The sequence below is a fragment of the Pipra filicauda genome, unplaced genomic scaffold (genome assembly GCF_003945595.2).
Source record: "Pipra filicauda isolate LSUMZ 115617 unplaced genomic scaffold, ASM394559v2 scaffold7_size6619720_pilon, whole genome shotgun sequence".
Taxonomy (NCBI): domain Eukaryota; kingdom Metazoa; phylum Chordata; class Aves; order Passeriformes; family Pipridae; genus Pipra; species Pipra filicauda.
Window position 1 is genome coordinate 67,190 of NW_024104976.1, and position 20,946 is coordinate 88,135.

At 45.6% G+C, this 20,946-nt stretch overlaps 1 protein-coding gene and 1 long non-coding RNA gene across 3 annotated transcripts; one reads left to right on the forward strand and one right to left on the reverse strand.

The window, feature by feature from the left end:
• Positions 1–7,066: 7,066 nt before the first annotated feature.
• Positions 7,067–11,872, reverse strand: MEX3B (mex-3 RNA binding family member B). 2 transcript variants are annotated; one of them, XM_027715820.2, is made up of 3 exons: positions 11,734–11,872; positions 10,653–10,892; positions 7,067–9,707 (listed from the first exon to the last, which is right to left on the reverse strand). In XM_027715820.2, the coding sequence occupies exons 2-3, from the start codon at positions 10,888–10,890 to the stop codon at positions 8,293–8,295; spliced, it is 1,653 nt and encodes a 550-aa protein (XP_027571621.2). In that variant the 5' UTR covers positions 10,891–10,892; positions 11,734–11,872; the 3' UTR covers positions 7,067–8,292. The 2 variants fall into 2 exon arrangements, with proteins under 2 accessions (XP_027571621.2, XP_027571620.2); XM_027715819.2 differs by lacking the exon at positions 11,734–11,872 and having other exon boundaries at positions 10,653–11,127.
• Positions 11,873–12,158: 286 nt separating this feature from the next.
• LOC120325015 lies at positions 12,159–13,694 on the forward strand. The gene is made up of 2 exons (XR_005566775.1): positions 12,159–12,892; positions 13,224–13,694. It is a non-coding gene; the product is annotated as an uncharacterized LOC120325015 (long non-coding RNA).
• Positions 13,695–20,946: the final 7,252 nt, after the last annotated feature.

The following is a 20,946-nucleotide window of genomic DNA, read 5'->3' on the forward strand; positions in this document are numbered from 1 at the left end:
GAAACTACACGGATGTTTTCAATTCCAGTGTGGAACTGCAGCCTCAGTCGTAGCCATCAAACTCCACATTAGACATTCATGCAGCATCAGGCGTCCTGTAGCTGCCAAGGGCCACACAATGAGACATTGTCTGACCCAAAAGTCATGTAATTAGGCTGATGGGAACAACACCAGCGGATGGTACATTGAGCATATCCTAATTTTGGATAGGCCATTCTTTGGCTGCCTGACTACCAGTTAGCTGGGGAAGAAGTAAAGCCTGCTATTATCAACAGACAACTTTGCTGCTAAGCCAGAGCGATGATGAAAGGCATGTTTGGCTTGAAAATCACCATTGGGAAAAGGAAGGACAGCCATAGAGCAGAGATGTTCCCGGAGACAAATAGGAGACCCCACTTTTAAATACTTTTTATTTTTGCAGAGTGAGTGACCCTACCTTCTAGAAGCCACCTCTGCAGCTAAAGCTACAGCATGTTGCTGCATTGGCTTGGTGAAAGCAACATCTAATACCAAGTTCTTCAGAGGCAGCAGCTGGCAGGATGAACACAGAGCTTGTGTCGGGGGGAGAAGTGTGAAATTCCTCTCATTAGCAGCACTGCACGTTGGTGCACAGACTCTCTCCTTAAAAGAGTGACCTCCTGCACAGCCAAGAAAGAGCTTTCCAAGAACCATGTGACTCCAAAGATTGAGGACATGTTCTGCCGGAGTGGGTTTTTAATTTAAATTACTCATAGAAAGTTACATTTTTGTGGCCTGAAAACATCTTCATCTGTGTCAGACGCAAAGCAGTTTCATAATTGCACGTGACTGACTTTTTTTTTAAAGAAATGACATAAGGAGAAAGAAATATGAATGCTTGTGAAACTTTAAACCTCCCTGTCTGCATTTGTGCAACAGTTGCAAATAATTCCAGAAAATATCTTATGACTTCTATTTCCAACTAAAGGTGGATCAAGTCATTTAGTAATGTGACTGGTCTCTGGAGAGCAATACAGACAGCAACTACATTCACCTTTTTTGTCAACTCTGCACTCAAAACTACAAAAAGTTAGGTACAGACAAATTCCACTGTTTCTAGCTATTCTTGCCATTTTTAAACACGTGGCCTAAGACTTGCACAGTTGTAGGCATATCATTGTGCAAACAGCATCCCAGCCATGAGGAGTAAGAATGGATCTTATTATCCGTATAAATCATGAACAATTTCACAACATCAATTCCCTCCCGATGCCTCATGACGTAAGACATTGCTCCTCCCCTCCTTCATGTTCAGTAACATCCAGCCAATGCACAGGGATTACTAGATCCGTGCTGTTCGCTCCTTCATAACACTAACATTTTAATCTCCATTTAAAAAGGGCATCACATTTAAAGTCTTAGTAATGTTACACCAGAGGAGGCAAGAAAATTGCAACCTGAAGTTGCCTTTCTATATCTGCAACAAAGCCTGCAAGGACAATACGTGTAACACTAGGATCACATATTTCTTCTAAGTCAAGCCCACATGCCCTGTAAGAGCCACAGGAGGAAGGGAGATTCTTACACTTGCTGAAAAAGATGATTCAAATAACATGTAAAAACAGAAATCTGAAAAAAACACCCAGAGATTTCAAATATAATCCAGTGTTTGTTTGCTCTAAACCAATATGATTCCACATGGTGGCTACTGTGAACTGATTAATTAGAAACTATCAGTAATCATATTTTGTACTTACATTAGGACTTCCACCTCAGGATACTTCAATAATGTCAATTAATTAATCTTCACAATAGTGGCTGTAAGTAGGTGTCATTAGTTCATTCACAGATGGAAATCCTGAAGCATATAAAAGGTGAAATTAATTAGCCGAGATGATACAATGACTCAGTAACAGAACTAAAGATCCTGAAAAACACTCCTTTTTCTAACTCTTAAAAAGGGGGTGATTTACTTGCCCTTTGCAGTTAAGTCGTGGAAATAATTTCCAAATGTGTAACAGAAACTTTTGTGACTCTTACAAAGCCACTATTTATAGGTCATGCTCTCATTGAAATTTTCTTTTGATTAAAATAGCTTCTACTGTTTAGTACACCCATCAAAATGTAAAGAACATCAAAATGAAATAAAACTGCCACTAGATCTATAATGAACTGGAGCATCGCCACTGTTGTCTCAGATCTAAATTAAAGCTCTTTTGTAGAGGGTAAAAGTGAATAAAACATAAAGACAAAGGACAAAATAGGAGACTACAGACTATTCACCCATTCATGGCCATCACATTTACAAGGCAACTGCCATTCATACTAATACAAAGTGGGCCACACAATTCTACCAGGTATGAAAGGCAGAAGAGCCCTTGTACATAAGAGGAAAAAACACTTTACTGTATTTTATCTCCATCACAAGTGGAAAACCAGTAACGAGGAACATCAAAAATCTCTTTTTGTTCTCCATTTAAAACTAACAAAGCACTTCCCTTGGTGCAATCTTATCAAAGGCTATAAATTTCTCAAGACAGCTAATCAATCACATTTGTTGTGGCAAAGGCACAAGATGCATTTAGTATGAAAGTATTTAACTGACTGATTTTCTTACTCAATGATCATCTTGCCAGTGGAGATCTATAAGTTGTTACAAAAGATATGGCGAAAAAATTCCCTGCCAAAAAGAACCAGCAAACCCACATTAGGGAGAAATACTATCTGTGTGCCTTGGATAAGTTTCTATATGCAAACAAACCTTATTTGGCAGAGTTTAATTTATGGGGAGAACTAAATCCTGATCAAGGGGGGCTTCTCCTATTGGTTTCATGGAGCGCCAAACTCAGAAAAATGCAGCCCAGGGCAGATACTGGTGGTTTCTGTAGCCACAGACCCAGCTGATATTCTTTAAGGCCAAAAATTCAACATCACATGATAGATGCTATTTACAAAGACTGCGCAAATCTTAAAAGATCAGGGCTACGTGGTGTTCACAATATTGTCCATTTATGCATGTATATACCTGGGGCACAGTCAGAGTTTCACATGCTACATATGTATAGATAACATTAAAGAATAATCCAGATACCAAATGCTTAAATATTTTTGGTACTGCTTCATCACTATATAAGCACATCGTGATACAACCTAATTCACTAAAATTAAAACTGAATAAACTTTTTACTTTTTAATCAAGGTTAGAAATTACATGAGATGTAATTATTTTACATATCCAACTGTGAAAGCTTCATTAAAATCCTTAATATTAAGTAATACAATAAAAGTTTTTGTAGTATTACAGCAATTTGCTGTTAACATCAATGCACTGAAAAGAAAAAGACTTTCTAATTTTTTATTTTTCTGGAGGACTTTGTGCAGTCAATTGCATACAAAAGTACATACTGAATATATGGTCACACCTATGTATATATCTATATATTCTTCTGAGTACAAAGCAAGAGAACAGAGTAGTTATGAGTGTCTTTCCACATCACTCACCGTTGGGTAGAGTGTGTATTCACCTGCAAACTTGGGCCCTTTGGCATTTGCCAGGTAGACTATCATAAACGGGTAAACTAGAAATGCAAATGATTATACAGATTGAAGCAACTCTTAACTACTTTAGACTTAAAACAGTCTTTGTTCTCTAATTAAATCATCTCTACTTGAGAGACAACTCAAGTTACAGGAAACACAAATAAGCAGAGCCAGGGTAAATAATTCCTTTTTACTATTTCTGGATCAATTAAATGCAATACTCACCAGTGTGCTCTTTCAGCAGCAGAATCCACATTCACTTCAATGACAGCAAACCATCATTTCAACTTCCAAAATGGCAAGACAAGGACAATGGAGAAAAAAAGATGGGTGAGGGGGTTGGCAGAAAGGAGCGAAAAATATCAAACAAAAAGCAATTTAATTTAAATACCTCATTGTACTAGATTCTTGCTACTAAATTTAAAGTTTGCTTTTAACTCTCATTTCAATGGATTTGCAGGGGAAAAAATCTAAAGAGTAAATTTAGATTAAATTGATCATTATAATTTACTTTATTAAAATAATATAGCTGAAAGACCTTTCTTCCAGTAAAGGGTTCTGGCTTTGATGTCTGATTGTTATGCAAATTCTGTGGAGTACAAGATATGGACAGAGGAATAATTAAGCTCGGGACTTTGTATGTAATAATTCTTACAAATGTAAATGTACACTGGTTTGAGATAATGATGTGTACACGCACTGGGAGCCAAACAAGTACCTTAGCAAAGACAGGAAACCCCACAAATACTCACCAATGCCTCCAAGCAGGCGTCTGGGACGGCAGGGCCAGGCTGCTGACACGCGCCGGGGGCACCCACACCCCCAGCAGCCCCAGAGGAGCCTCTCGTGCTGGAGACCCCCAGGAACAGTTCTCAGCACCAACACACAAACATTTGAAAAACAAAGTGAGCTTTGTTCTGGAAGATAAACATTGACCATATACATCTATATATTTCAAAGCACTCAATTAGAAACTGAACTTTGCCCCTTTCTCAGGCTTTGAAATATTCCGGCCCCAAACACAGGCCTTTATTCTCCTTTGGCGTGGGCATCACTCTCCCTCTCCTGCTCCCACACACCATATGGCCCCCAACCCTGGGACAAATTCTGCACTGATTTATGGCCTCTGCGGTCCAAGAGACTGACCTGTGGCATAAATCTGGGGGGCAGCGCACTTGGGCAGCCTGCAGGTTCTTCCCCATGCCGTCCCTGCTCCCATGTGCTCGTTTCTGCCAGCCAAGGATGAGGGATTTACACGCTACCGCTGGGAGCAGATCTGGGTTCAGGTCACATCACTACAACTCAGCAAGCAATAAGACCAAATGCAACGGACACCACGAGTGCCAGGACAACCTGAAATGTCCTCCAACAGAGAAGGGGGAATGCACTTGCCCTGTCGGCAGCTGGAGGCTCTGGGCAGTTGAGGTGCCTCAGGTGGGTGAGTGGTGCTGAGCCCACCGGCTCTGCCACCACCACAGGGCATGCAAGCTTGGAAGGCAGGGCAAAAGGCACTCACTGCATCACTGGATGCCAAAGCAAGAGTAATCCAGATTGGTCCCTCTGTAGACAAAATAATTCACAAAGAGGAATGAACACAATCAGTTTTTAAGGCACTACAGCCCATCTTCCCATCTCAAGACGACACACACACATAGAGCATGCAAAGGGAGCGAAGCAGCGTAGAGAGGCTGAAAAGGCACTCAGAGCTATGGACCAGGAGAGAAATGCCTTTGTTTCAGCCACAGTTTGGTAAAGAAAACAACTCCTGCAAGACAACTGTGGATGAGGAGGCCAGTTGCATTCACTGACAGACTCAGCGGGCCAGGCTGGGGCATTCGCTGAGCTGCTGCACAGGGGTTGCTCTCCAGAGGCACATTGGCTGCTCACAGTCATCCATAACACTGCTGCAAACACCATGGAGACATACAGGATTGTACGTTATGGGGGGGGGGAAAGGAGGAGAATTAATTTTCACTTTTTGTTCATCTTATTTACCTTTCAGTTTCACTAAGCTTGAAAATCAAGCCAAGTGATGATCAAATTCACCTTTTTATTTATAGCCGTTTTCACAACTTTTCCCAGAAAACAGTACAGGATGTTTACAATGAAATGAGAAATTGATTGATGCATCTTAAGTGCATTTCCTAAACACTCATCAATAAAAAAATATACACATGGACTTAAACGTCCTGATCCCTTTAAAGTGACCAATTTTGCGAAGGGGTTTTTTCAGTGTCTGTACCACATATGTATTTAAGCACACCTTTGGAAGGTGTGCTCTGCCACTCTTTGGAAGCTTTTCCACAGCACTGTGGTGGGGGGGTTTCCCCCCCCATCCAAAATGACAAGATTCCTGAGCCAAGTGCAACACTCAGTGAGGGATTTTAACTCTGTAAATCAGATGATACCACAATCACAGTTCAATGAAAGAAGCAAAAATCAAATCAAATCAAACAAAGAGATCCCATCATCCCCTGCCGCATCCTCCCTCCTCCCCCTTCCCACCCAACCAGCAGCTCTGTAGTCCATAAAGGAGATCCGAGGAGAGCAGCTCTGCCATACACTGCTAAGCACAAAGTAAAACATATGAAATACGCTACACACTTTGTGCTTGCTTTGTTGTTTTCACTCACCCAATGAAAAGGGCAATGGCAAACTCAAAGAGAAACATTTTAAAGTGATGTGCAGCACCTTCTGCAATTTGCTCTAACACACTTCAGCCAAGAGCCAGTTCATTCAAACACACTGACTACACTCAGCAGCACAAGTCCTGCGGGGTTTGCCTGGTGGGTCCTTGGGCTCGTCAGGCAGAGCAGCTGCACTTCGTTCACCCCAACACCACTGCGGGCACCATCAAAAGCAAACCAACTTTACATGGCAATAAATTTTTTATTCAAATAAGCTTGTCAACACCAATTACCACAACCACAACTGCCAAATACCAAGAAGCACTGTGAGGAACTCGGGGAGGCTGCTGCAGCCCTTGTTCCACTCTACAAACACCAAGTTTGGGATGAGGTCCTGAGGCCTCCAGGCATGGCGGAGCCAGGACCCGCAGGATGCAGCCCTGCATCAGCACATGGCAGCAAAGGAGCCTCCCCCGCTCTCTGCTTCCAGCTCTCAAAGCTAAGCCAGCTGTCAGCTCGGTTTCTTACATATGCTTTATCTGCTAAAAGTAACAATTCACACGAACCCAAGGATTTTTCATGACTAAAAATTGTGAATAAATAGTATTTTTCCATTGCTGGAAAACTCCAGCAATATGCCACATATTAGAAAAAAAATATGCCACATATTAGAAAAAAAATAAATAATTAGAAAAAAAAACATGTTAAAAGGTATGATTGCTGGCAGGACTATTCTGGAAGCCAGCACAATCTAAAGAGTTCCAGCAACATTAGCATGACACAGTTTAAGTTCCCAGTGTTTTCCTGGTACAAGCAGGAAACAAAAATTCCAGAAGAAACTCTCAGTACATGAAATCAAATCGCCACACAAAGTACCTTTTTTTCTGTAATATTTTATTTTATTTATATAGAAATACTTAAAAAAACATGAAGTAGCACCATTACTTAAGTTTTACTTTTATTATGTAGAACTTTAAATGTCAGAAAAATAAAACTCTTGATACAATTTCAAATCTTGTCTCAGCAAATATAATATTAGTATTTGACCATGAGGTTAAAGGCCCTTTATCATAAAATAAAATATACTTTGTTTTTAAACTTTGCTCAGTAAAGTACATTTAAGCTCAAGTAACGTCACCTACATATACATAAACAAGTGGTAAACAAATGTATTAAAATAGAAATACTAAAACTATAGTGGTGCAACAGAATTTTTGTAATTTCCACTGAATTCTATTTATACAAATGTTAGAAAGCTTCAACAGTTCCTTTTGACATATGTTTATACATTTCCATTTTTGTAATAATATAGAATAAAATATGCTTTATATCACTGAATAGAAAATATGCTGGGTGAAGCAGATTTAAAAGATTTTTTTCTGAACCTATAAAATCTCCATCCCAACAGAATACTGTTCAAAGCATTACACATTTTATGGTTTGTAATTCCGTTCACAATTGTGTGATATTAAAATAATACAGTGTTCTTTGCCATAAGGCCATACTAAAATAAAAAAGATTTAACCCAGCTACAAAAAGTTCACTGAACTTAAATTAAAATACTTGTAAACATCTTTGCAATATGAAATATAATTTTTCAAGTCAAAAAAGAATAAAATACTTCAATCTGTATTAATGCAATTTATCTTTAAAACCTTTAAACGTTTTTAATATATATAAGAGATATGTTACAGTTTTGTTGGTTTTTTTTTCTTTTTTCTTTTTTAAAGTCTGATAAAGCTGCAGTATCATGGTTTTTCACAGGAACTTCTTGCCCTTTCAAGAACATTCAGAAAAGTATCCACCCATAGATTTAATTATTTTGTAATAAGCATCCTAGAACTACCAGCACGTTTTACTAACAGTCCACACACCATTGTCATCATCATAAGCATCTTCTACTTTCAATTTTTTTTTTCTGGTTTTTGTTTTGTTTGTTTATAAAAAAAGGGGGGAGTTTTGGAAGCTTCGTATTAAAGTACAGTGTAAAAACTAGCCTAGCACTAGAATGGAGTCGCCCGTTATTATTTATAGCATGCACCCGCTGTCACACCACCCCCCAAGCCCTCCCTCGGCCGCACCCGCACCCCTGGCGGGCGCGGCCCCGGCCCCGCCGGCCCCCCCCGCCCCTGCCCCTGCCCGGCCCGGCCGCCGCTGCCCCCGGCGCTCAGGAGAAGATGCGGATGGCCTGGGTGACGGCGCTGTGGCACACGGGGCACTGCGGCTCCGTCTTCTCGCAGATGCGGTTGGCGCACTCCATGCAGAAGAGATTGTGGCCGCAGGGCACCAGCGCCGCGATCACCTCGCTCTCGAAGCACACCGAGCAGTCGCGGCTGCCCTTCCGCCGCACGCCGGAGGAGGAGCAGGAGGAGCTGGACGAGGAGCTGGAGGAGGAGGAGGACGAGGCGGAGGAGTCGGAGGGCAGCCCGGGCAGGTGGGCGCCCAGCCCGTTGGCGTACAGCGGGTAGGAGGCGGCCAGCAGCCGCCCGCCGGGGTCGCTGCGCACCCGGCGCGCCAGCGGGTGCTCGGTGCCGGCCGCGCTGCCGTGCAGGGGCGGGGAGAGCCGCGCCGGGGGCGGGGCGGCGCCGCGCCGGGGGCCGCTCACCAGCAGCGCCAGGTTGGCATTGGCGGGCGCGGCGCCCGGGAAGGCGGCGGCGGCGGCGGGCGAGGGCGCGGGCGAGGGCGGCGCGGCGGGGCCGCGCTCGAACTGCGGCCACAGGAGGGCGGCCCCGGGCGGCGGGGCGGGCGCCAGGTCGAAGCCGGGCGGCGAGTCGAAGGGCAGCTCGGAGCAGCAGTCCGGGGAGGAGAGGACGTCGCCGCCGCCCCCGCCGTACACGTAGCCGTTGGCGCTGTTGTTGTTGTTGTTGCCGTTGTGGGAGAAGCTCAGCGCCGGGCTCGGGGGGCTGTAGTCGGCCAGGCGGGCGCTGCCGCCCCCCCCCGTGCCGCCCCCGAAGTAGGAGTCGGTGGAGGCGCTGCCCAGCGAGCTGGAGCTGTCGTTGCGGTAGTTGCAGAAGGGCTTGCGGCCCGGGGTGGGCGTGATGCTGGGCGGTGTGGGCTTGCTCCAGAGGCTGCCCGTGCCGTTCAGCTCAAAGCCCACGTCCGTGCCGTTGGCGTGGAAGTCGTTCTCGTCCGTGAGCTCGATGATGCCGCCGGTGCGCATGGCGATGTGCGCCTCGATCTCCTCCCGGGCCCGGTCCACGTTCTCGGGCATGCCCGTCACCTCAAAGACCGGCTCCTTGTCCCGGCTCGGGGTCACGATGTACGTGTGCGTCTGCTGCTGGATGCGCTTGATGGTGGCCCCCTTGGGCCCCACGACCAAGCCCACCACGCGATAAGGCACCCGCACCTGGATGGTGGTTTGGCCGGGCAGGTTCGGGGGCCCGGGAACGGTGCCGTTCAGGGCTGTATTCTTGTTCCGCGAGGCTCGGATCATGGAGAAGTGCTCGGCCGCAGAGATGATCTCCCTGCGGGCCATGGCCACATCTTCCTTTCTGCCCGTCACAACAAAGAGCGGCTCCTCCCCGCGAACCGGGGCCTTGATGTAGGTGTTGGTCTTTGCCCGCAGAGCCTTGATTTTACAACCTGGGAACGAGATGCGGGAGATGGAGGGCGAAGGGGAGGGGGAGGAAGGGGAGGTGGTGGGGTAGAACCGGTTACAACCCATTGTTTGGGTGCAGCTAGGGAGGTGGAAAAAAACACACCCACCCGAAACACATTGCCCCCAGCCCCAGGTGATCGCTGGCATCTCGTCCGGGAGCCCCGGTCACGGTGTAAAGTAATGTCAGCCCACAGCCCTGGCACACGCCCAAAGGCATCGCAAGTGGCCACCGACACATCTGCCATGCAAACTGCCCCAAAACTACCAACGTGCAGTTCACAGAGACGGCAACACAAAAAAGAAAAAAAAAGGAAAAAAAAAAAAAGCGTGCAGAAAAACTGCACTGCATGGCCAGAAATAAAATAAGATAAAATGCAAGCAGACCTAACAAATCAACACACCCGCCAGTCCACATTCCTGCTCAGCACTTTCCTTTTGGAAAAATAAAATCAGTTCTTAAGAAGGTGAGGAGCAGCGGCTATACCGAATGAGCCACATTCCCCACTGCGGATGCTTTATTCCAATCCCATTGTTCCACTTCTCCACTCCATTTCTCTTCCTTAAAAATAATCCACGATTTTTAACTTTGGGGGGGTGGTGATAGGGAAGCACCGAGGCTCCCATTTTCCTCCAGTTTCCTCTTGCAAATCTTAACTTTTGCAGCCGGAGGAAAGGAGCGATTTTTATTATTTTCGTGATTTTTTTCCCCAACCCGGCAGCTGAAAGTGCATCTCGAAAGTGATGCATAACGCTCCTCGGAAACATCACGTCTGCTGCTGCACTTTCTTTGTCTGGGAGAAGCCGGCACTGGCCACCACCGCACGGCTGCAGCGTTCCTGGGAATGGCCAGTGTCGCATCTGAGCCGCCCGCCCGGCAGCGCGGAGGGGAGACCCGCGCCCCCACACCCCTTCGCATGCAAGGCACCCACCTTGTCTCCCCACTATCTCCGCGACATGTTCCGAGCTGGGCACCGGGACGCATTCAGTCATGTTCACGCTCTTTTTCCGAGGCTCGCTGTCGTAAATGGAGCCCGTCTCGTCGTTGTCCAGCCCCAGCAGGGAGAGCTGATCCAGGGCGATCTGAAGGGCTCTTTGGTCATCCAGGGTCTCTCCCCCGCCACCACCACCACCGCCGCCGCCGCCGCCGCCGCTCCCGTTCCTCTCCATGTCTGCAAAAAGCGAGCTGGGCATAGTCCCTGTGTGTGGTGCACCCTCCGCCTGCGCTCGGCTCAGTAGTAAGAGATGAGACACAAAGGAGAACCCAAGGCAGATGGCCAGCAGGAGAGAAGGGAAGGGAGGGTGGGCAACTGCTGCAGACCGGGGAATTGTTGCCTTTTGCTTGTATATTTTGTATCTTTTTTGCTTTTTTTTTTTTTCCTCCTCTCAGTGCAATCCGGTTATAAAGATGTTCTCAGGACCCCCCCCCAACGACTCCCCCCCCGGAGGTTTTTTTAGGTTGGCTTTTTTTTTTTTTCTCCTTTTTTTTTTTTTTTTGTCGGCTGGGGGGGTGGGGGGGGGGGGGGTGGGAAGAGGATAAGCGAGAGGAGCTCCGATGGCTTCCCCCCCTCGAGTTCCTCGCCGGCCACAATGCCAAGCGGCGGCAGCGTTTCTTTAAGGAGCCCCTCCCAGGCTCCACTCCACTCACTCAGCGATTTTTTTTTTTTTTTCCCTGCTCTCCCCTCCTCTGTCTGAGGCTCTGCTGCAGCCAGACGGCTCTGGAGAGGCGGGCGGGCGCGGGGCGGGGAGCGGGGGCCGCGCCGGCCGCCGCAGCGTCAGCGCCGCTCGCTCTGTCAGCCCCGCGCCGCCGCCGCCGCGCGCCGCGATTGGCCGGGGCGGCGCCGAGGGGCCGGCGCTGCCCCCCCGGCCCGGCCCGGCCCGGCCCGGCTCTTTGTTGTCGGGCTGCCCAACAATGCCGGGCCCCCCGGCCCCGCCGGCCGCTGCTCCCCCCCTCTCCGCCGCGCCTTCCCCCCCCGCCCCCCCACCCCCCCGAGCGCCCGCCGCCAGCCCCACCTGAGCGCTCGGCGGAGGGGGCTGCGCTTGGGGTGGGGTGGGGGGGGAAGGGTGCCCTTTGTGCGCCTCCCGCCGGGCTCGGGAGGAGCAGCAGCGCCACCGGCGGCACCGCAGGGCCCCCCCCCGGCCGCGGCCCCGACCCCGCACCAGCAGCGCCGCCGCCGCCGCCACCGCCCCTTCACCGGCCCCGCGGGCGGCGGCCGCGGGCGCGCGCGGAACCCCCCGCCGGCTCCCGCGCGGCCCCGCCCGGCGCGCGCCCCGCGCCTGCGCGCGCCCCTCCCTCCCGCTGCCCCTGCCCGCCCTCCCTCCCCCGGCGCGCGCACTGCGCCCGCGCGGGGCCGCGCGCGGGCCGGGCCCGACCCACACACCCGGCCCGGCTCCTGCGGCCGCAGCGGCGGAAAGGCCGCGCCTGCGGGCACCGGGCTGCGGCCGCCCAGGCGCCTCCCGGCCCGCCCTGCAGGCGCTGCGGCCCCGGCGGGAGCGGGGTCAGCGCCGGGGGGAGCCACGCCCCCGTCCTGCCCGGCCCGGCCGTGCCGCGGTGACCCGTCGGGTCCGGGACAGAGCGCGGTGACACCGCGGGCACAGCGGGACCGGCGGCGCTGCGCCCCTCTGCTGTGGTGCCTCACGCCCCTGTGGTGGTTCCCGACACCCCCACGGCTGCCCCGGCCCCGCAGCGTCCACGTTTCCGGCCACAGAGAGCCCGCAGGGGAACAGCGCCTCTCGCACGGCCTCTCGTGCAGCGCAGCGTCACCAGCATCCCAGGGCTTTTGCTAAACCGCTAGAAAATAGATCACCCTCCCTCTTCCTTGGACCTTGTACCGCCAAAGGACCCTTCAACCAGTGAAAGTTGGTTTTGCTCTCAAGTACCCTGTCCCAAAAACTTTGCTTCGGTCTGGTGACTAGATATGAAAGTGTCCTCACCTTTGTCATAAAAACGCCACCAATCACATTTCTCCAGCTCTTCTCCCTCTATCTATAAGCACTCACACTCAGTCCTTGCCAGCTGTCAGGTTCAAAACACTGACATTTTCGTACTTCAGAGAAATCAAATAATAAGTAATTGTTTTCCAGTATCAGGTATGACGGGGGACAGACGTTTACAAGTGCACCCGGATCTGTTTAGCCAGCTGCCTGTACAAACAAGTGTAACAAGTCACAGGTAATTGTTTACACACAGTGTTTATTGCAAATTACTGTCACTTCCTCAGGATGTTAGCATGTTGTATAACAAAGCTCCAGTGGATTGTTTTCTAGCAAGGGTATACACTGGTGATGTGCTTTCGTAAGTGCTGAGCTTGTCCCATCAACTAAGTTTCATACTTAAAAGATTACTTATTTTACAAACTATATTCCATAGGCAGCAGTAGTGGTTTCCACGGGGTAAATGAGAGATTACTTATAAGTTCTCAAGGATCCATAAGGCTTATAACAACAAAATAATGCTCTTTATTATTAAATAAAATAGAAATTAAAAGTCTGCTTCTTTGCAGTATTTTTAACTCAAGGACTCTAAAACCTGTGAGACAGAACATAACTGTACCCATTTACCAGAGAGGGGCAGGACAGGACAGAGGTGAGGGAAAGACACATCAGTGTAGAGGACTGGTGGTGTTGAAGTCCAACAGCGAGAGTCACAAATGCTGTGAGTGCAAAGATATGAGGAGAGCCGTTTGGGTTGTACTTGGATTTTACCTGGTTTTTGTTTTGTTTCTTCACCTGACTCATCCCTTTTTCTCTCCCTCCCCCTTCCCACTCCATCTGCTTAAACTGTGTGTTTCTGCCCAAGATCACTGTACTGTACTGAACATCCATGTACTGACTGAGGAGAAAAAGGAAAATGAGTTATCTTCAGGTTTATGTTCCTCTATAGGAAAAAGTTTCCCAAAGCAAGAGCCCAGGCAGATCTAGCTTTATTTTTTAATGTCAAGTTAGACGCTCTAATTAAAAATGTTTAAAATACATTTCAGAATAAGCATGATCCTTTCAGGGGGCAGGGGGAGAAGAAGATGCATTTCTGGGAGACTAAGCATGCCCTGGTGTTCCAAGAGTCCCATGAATCCTGTGGAATGCTCCCACATCTTTAGGACTATTACTTTTTTTAGTGTTTTAGAAAACATTTAAGAGCAAACTACAGGGAATAATAACAATTAAAAAGTTCTACTGATATACCTTAAAACCCACATGCACCAACAGCACAGCCCCCAGGGAGCACAGCATCTATGCAATGGTGTGCTCGTATGGCAACAAGCAACACACACCAGATTTATATGAATTTACTCCCTCCATGGAAATGTTTCTTCAGAATAACTTAATCAAGTCTAAATTAAAGTGTTACCTATCTACGCAATGCCTTTCATTCCATAAAACCTTGAAACATGCACAGAATTAAACTCCATCTCTGGGGGAGAGACCAACCATCTACCTACCAATTTACAGCAATTTAACAAAAGCAGGAAGGGAGGATATATTACAGGCAAATACAGGACTCACTGCAGGAGGAGTGTAATTCTCAGTCCTTTTAGTTTCTCTCTGTTATCATTTCCCATTTGTGACAGAGGTAATAAAACTTCCTTCCTCCAACCTTTATTTAATTAAAGTGTAAGGTCTTTAGGGCAGTGAGCTTACTGTGTGTATATATACAGCACCTAGCATGAAGAGGTCATGAATTAATCTCAGGCCTTTAAATACTACTGTAAATACAAAGCATTAGCAATAATAAGAATAGAACATAATTTCCATTTAGAATAGATGAGACTTCTGTTTTCAGTGTGTTATCACAAAGAATAAATTGCAGGCATCCCAGGGAATAATTAAATTAGGGGTCAAGGAAAAGTATTTCATACCAGAGACTTGCACCTCCACTCTGTTGTTTACACCCAAGGACACTGCTGCCCACTGTTACAGCATTTACTCAAAATTCTTATTTGCCATAATCTTACAAAATAATGTCCCAAATCCCATAGGTCAGATCATCAGTAAGAGTAGGGGTATAGTTTATTCTGAGACAGTTCATGTGATTACTGTGATGACATACCCAAATTAACCTTTTGCATGTGCAATAAACTGCAATTAGCAATCTGTAGACAAATGACAAGTTCCTTCGTTTCCTGTAATATGCAGCAATACACAAGCCAGATTTCCTATTGAATCCCATATTAACCTACATTCGGTGGCAGTGAAATCTCAGAGCACCGTGTCAGAATTTATCATCTTTCAATGATGTTAGCTCCACCTCTTGACAGTTCTAGACAGGATGTTTATAAACAACTCATCCAGAATCTGAACAACTGCAGCTGAAAATGTTTATAATTTTTTCACCAGTTGTTCCAGCCACTTTGGATGCTTTTACTTAGGAATGGCCAGAGCTCTCAAAACAGTATGGCTGTGTTAAATAAATGACAAGAAATAAAATGGAGATGGAGTAGTGAGTGGCTTCGTGATGCCTCTCTGAGCTACTAGGAGGCTCAGGGGTAGGGAAGCTGCAGAAGTGCCTCCTTCCCTTGTGATAAGAAACATCACATCAAAAAATACAGAGACATGATGCTGATGATTTTCCCCACATGTGCTTTCATCCCCATAATTCTACACCTCTCCCTGTTACAGAATTCATTTGCAAAATATTTTTTTTAAAAACAAAGATCTTCTGGGACAACTTGTGAAAAGCAATTTTGCTGCAAACCAGGAAAAGTCTCACACCTTTAACAGTCACCATGCCTCTGAAAATCTTGATAGAGTGCTGTAAATCTAAACCAGTTGCTAATGGCTTTATTAAAGTGCTTGTTTTCAGTATGATAAACAAAAAAAAAAATTTGTAAGAGGCATCGCTTACTGCACTTTCTTCATGTGCCTGTGCTGTTAGTGTGACATGAGCAATTAGTGTGTGCTCGCATGTAGCGGATGAACTGCCTTATAAGAATGCAGTTGTTTAACATGAGTGATGGAAAGCAAATCAAAAAGCATGAAGATGCCTTTGTGATAAGTCAGAACTAGCCAGCCAGACCACCTGCCCACTTCAAAACTCTCCACCTGGATTGCTGTTCCATTCCGCCTCTCGCTCGTGAACCAGGGTTATCGCACAGTGTATCTGAATTAAATGGCGCTTAACAACCCTGCCAACCAGAGTTTGAAATGCAAATCCCTTCTGCCTCTCCTTTGCTCTCCCACTCCTTGTTCGGAGTCCAGCCTTCCCTGCTGCTCCCGCGAGCAGCTCCTCTCCGCACGGCTGCAGGATTGGAGCTCTTTGTTACCATGGCCCGTGGGCCAGCACTGCGTCTGCGATGCAGCACTGGCGTCTCCAGTCTGTAAGGCACACACCACACTTGTGGGCACTGTCTGTTAAACTGTGGCTAGATTAAAAAAGAGGAAAAAAAAAGATTTATATCTGTATGTTTAGACTGAGCTAGATAACTCATAGATCTCTGAGGTAGCTCATAACCTTGAGTCTTTTTTAATCAGTTTTAATCTCTGAAATAGTAAATTATAATTAAAATTTAATTTTAATCTCTGAAATAGTTAATTATAATTATGGTCATAAAACATGTACAACCTTTGCTTCCTCTCTCCTCCATCCCTCACCTCCTACTCAGTATTGCTACAAGGAGGGGGAGAAAATAATTGTCCCATTAATGGTGATTGTTTATAAACTCCTTTGCACAGAGACTATGTTTATATACAATGCCTAGGCAAAATCTAGGCACAAATGCAATACTCATAATAAACGAGTGAATAATACATCCCTGACCATAAACCCAGTGCTCTCCAACAAAAGAATATCTAATTCCTGTCACAGAATTGCCTTGTAGGTTGAAGTTCAGCATACAAATACACAAGGGAAAAGATTAGATTTTAATTGATAAATATTAATCATCATTCATTGCTGTCTCTGCAGGAAGCCCAGTGCTAAAACATCTAGTTAATATACAGTATAATGGATAACCTTGAGGCAGAAGCTCTTGCATCTGTCTCTATCCAAGAAAAAATGTCAACATCAGCCTTTGTTGTAGCAAAATACCCTGACATCTGAATGGAATTGCTGCTGCTGGAAAATTGACTGTCTCCACTGCAATCCTTCCTAACCCGGGTCCAGTTCCTAAGCTAGAGACAAGGCCAAATTAAAAATCTTTATCTGTGCACACCTGTACTTACTAATGTTTGAAATCTGGTCTGGGTCAGAACACTGTGTTTGTGGTTCATCTCCTCTCTGAACAAACACATTTCTCATGTGATGCTCTCACTGCAACCACAAAGCATTAGCACTCACAAGAGCATCATTGAAGATACTCGGGCTGTTCATTGAGAACAAAGCCATTAATGATTAATACTATGGTGGGAGAAAATGCAGCAGTATTTCTTGGCAGCTGAAATGTGGCAATGTCTGTCCTACGTGCAAAAGACTCACGACTACCTTTAGCTCTCTACATAAAATGGTTCTTATTAGCTCTGTGGGAAGAAGAATCAAACAAATCCCCCAAATTAAAGTGAAGGAGATTTTCACATGTAAAACTGGATATATACAATACATCTCTCTCTGACTGACCCAGCAGATGCAGAGATGCATTTATGTATCACAGGCATTACTGTCCCAGCAGATGCTGTAAAGTTGTCACTGACACAGACTCTTACTGTCCCCACAGATCTGTATTTTGGGAGGGAATTTTCGTACCACAGACACTACTGTCCCTACAGAACCACATCTGCTGGCCGAGTTATTGTCTGACATACTCTTTTGCCTCCAGCAGATGTGAGAGACTGCCAGGATGGCAGGCATTTCTGTCACAGCAAATCTCCATCTACAGGGAATTAAACTGCAGCTTAAACTACTCTACTTCCTGAGCCCTTAATGTGGACAATACTTACAGGGAGGAAGCAACATAAACCAATGAAAATATAATGCTGGGCACCTAGAACATCACCATTACCTCTGCCTAAATACGGCTGTCTTTGGGGAGGTGTCAGGAGGAGAAAAAGAATTACTTGCATCCTCCTCCCATCCCGCCTTTAACAGGTATTTATTCAGAGAAACTTTTGAAGGAAAATGTGTCTGATACCACTTTCATATAAGAGATCCAAGAAAGCAGAAGTCATTCGTGACTACAAAGTTGACAACCTTAATGCCCTGATATAGGGACCAAGTGTATGTGCTAGGTCATTTCAGCTTGCTTTTGAACAGAAAATTTTCAGTTTCCAATTTATTAACACCAGAAGATTTGATCCCCCATTCTAGAGTCCCAAGAGCAGAAATAAAGGGGAGGGATTTGTATGGCTAGACTTTCCCTTCAGAGTGAACTCACCCTAAGGCCCATACCAGTGCATGTACTTACATATAAATGATATGTATGGTATGTGAACCTGGACTTGAGAGCTGTCTTGGGCCTTTTTTTGCCTGACTAGATGTATCCTTTATGATTTGGTACCAGAGAGAGAAAATCTCCCCTGGTAATTCTGCAGTAATGTAAACCCTACTTGAAGAAACATCATCTAACTTTGGAATTCCCCTATGGGGAGTCTGGGCATTTATCTGGAGCATCAAGAGCTGTTCATTGGCAAAGGCAGGACACACAAATTCCCAGGGTAATAATCTGATACAGCACAGCAAAACCTATATCCTTGGAGCAGATTGTGGGAAAGCATCAAGATTTTGGTTGCTCTGCCAAAGCAAACAAGATGTTTCAAGCCCCATCATCTGCTCTGCAGTTCACACCCTTCCAGTGCTATCTTTTTCAGATGCCATGCCACACTGGTTAGTGGCAATGCTGTTGTCATGTGTGACTCATTCCATTTTACTGGAAATTAGAAAACCACATGCTGCACTGAAGAACTGCTTATTTATGTAGTCATATCATCCCAGAGAGCACTCCTCCTGCCATTATTTGTATACAGATTATTTTAGAATTTTGGAAATACAGCTCTACCAGGGTTCATCCAGAGGACAGATTAATCAATAGCACATTGCTCTTTACAGGGCCTGTTGAGCCCTTTATAATTTCCAGTGCCACCCTGAAAATGCAAATGGTATTTTAGAACAGAGTATCTTCATCACTACAGGATGTGTGGGAAGCAAAACAGAACAGAGAGCAGTGGAATTGGAGGTGCATTAGCAGAAGAGTCTGTCATGTATTTATTCCCGCTTTAGGCAGGTGAATTTCACCCACAAGGAACAACACAATCTACTTGGCCTTGTTTGTTTTGGTTTTTTAATGGAGTCCCTTTATAAACCCTCCTCAAATATTTCCTGAAGATCACAATGCTACATTTACTGTAGTGATTAATGCTCACTATGAGTGAGATGAACTGGCATATTCAGGACAATAAAAAAATGCAAAGATATGTCAACAGTGCATTCTTCCTGTGGATTATGAATTATTAGATCAAAACTTTGATGCTTTTAACCAACATTTTATGGTCACAACAAATCAGGTTGGCTAACTTTGAGTTCTGAAGCACAGGTCTGGAATTACACGTGATTCAAAGAACAATTTCCTATATTATGAGTTTTCTAGTCTTTATAAAATTAGTGTTACTAAAGCAGGAGCACTAGGATCAAAAGTCAGATTTGATTGTGTGCTGACAGGCAAAGGCTGACCCCTACAAATTCCTAAACTAAGAGATTGCCTTACCCTCTACAGATACAGATCAATCCAGTCTTATCTTTAGATGAAGAAACTGTTAAGAATATTCAGGCACCAGACATTTATGAAGAAAGAAAATAGAAATGTGAGCCATTGATTTTTAAAGGTTAGCATAGCTTAAACATTCCTGAAAATATTTATTGTCATAACAGACTAGACCTGCTGAAATGTTCTCACTTAGGATTTGGTCTCTGACATTCTCAGCAATCCTGTTCACTTCAGCTGGATCAAATGGCTGCCACTAAAAGCAGAATTTAGCAATGAAGAGGAAAAGACATGAAGTAGCTAAAGACCATTTGGAAAAAGACGTTTGCTTTCAATGTTGCTGCTACCCCTCAGGACCCAAATTAGAGTTCTGTTATATTTTAAAGCATTGCTTTCAAGCTTGCTGGAAGTGTCAGACAATTTGAATAGATCTCCATTTTAATTTCCAATCTAGCAATATGGAACAGCTGCCATAACTTTGTGCAACGTGGCAAATTCGACATCTTCATTCCTCAAACGACAATCATTGGGAAGGGACTGAAAAAAGCATAATGCTTCCATTTTTACTGCCTTTGAGTAACTGCCAGTCAAAATTGTACTTCAGATAAAGAACCCAAACCCTCAACTGTACTTTTAACTTGCACTGCCTATATCAGGAAGCAAAGGTGTTGGGTGAAAGTTGATGGGATTTCTAGAACTATTTCTCCCGCTTCCAGCCAGTGAGCTGGAGGTTTGTTCATATCCTTCTGACTTATGTATCTGGATCACTGTTAAAGGTTCCCAGTCAGGACTTCCCCCACAGCTGTCGTGGGAAGATGTAATGGAACAAGCCTCAGCTCAGCCTCACCAAATCTGCCTTGTCAAAGCCTCCCAGCTTCTACAGCTCTGGCAGCTGGAGTGAGAGTGTGAACTGAAGTGTGTCACCCTCATGCTTTTCCTGCTTCCTAGCAAAAGGAAAATGCTGTAAGGAAGATGGAAATAACAATTATTATGGTCTTCGTTTTTGTTTTTCAGACTACGTTAACTCAAGAGGGAAAATTGAATCCAGAGGAAAAGCACTTTGGGAGTCAGATGAAGTCAGAAAGTCAGTCCTTAGCAATGTGCCCCGCTCTAGGACTGTCTGGACTAGGAAAAAGGCAGGTCAGCCACATTAAAGGGAATTTGTGTGTATGGGATATGGTACATCCCTAAGCACAACCCCATGTTACATACAGTTTGAGAAGGAATATCTTTTTAGAGTTCTGTAGCATGGATGTGTTGGTCTTGTTCCAGGAACAATGTCCCATCTAGCTCACATTTTGTATTCATTCATAGATTATATATTGTGTGCACTTAGACAAAGCTACCTCCCACTCTTCTCCTTAATTCTGAACAGAAAACTCAAAGGAGTTTTGAGACTTATCATGATGTCACCAATGCACCAAATAAGAAGAAACAGAAACATCCAGCAGAGATCCTGTTGCTCTAGGATGGACTATTTTTTTCTATAAAAATAAAACACAATTTAAAAGTCTCTGGCATGTCTGATTTCAATTGCTAAATCAACATCTCTATTCTCATTTCTGCAACACTTTACTACTGAGTTTGTGGTTTCTTGCCT

Bases quoted from the DNA above. Each gene is read 5' to 3' on its own strand.
- MEX3B (XM_027715819.2), bottom strand. From the start codon at position 10,914: ATGCCCAGCTCGCTTTTTGCAGACATGGAGAGGAACGGGAGCGGCGGC. The intron at 9,708-10,652 runs GTGGGTGCCTTG...TCTCGTTCCCAG, and splicing joins GGAGATAGTGGGGAGACAAG to GTTGTAAAATCAAGGCTCTG.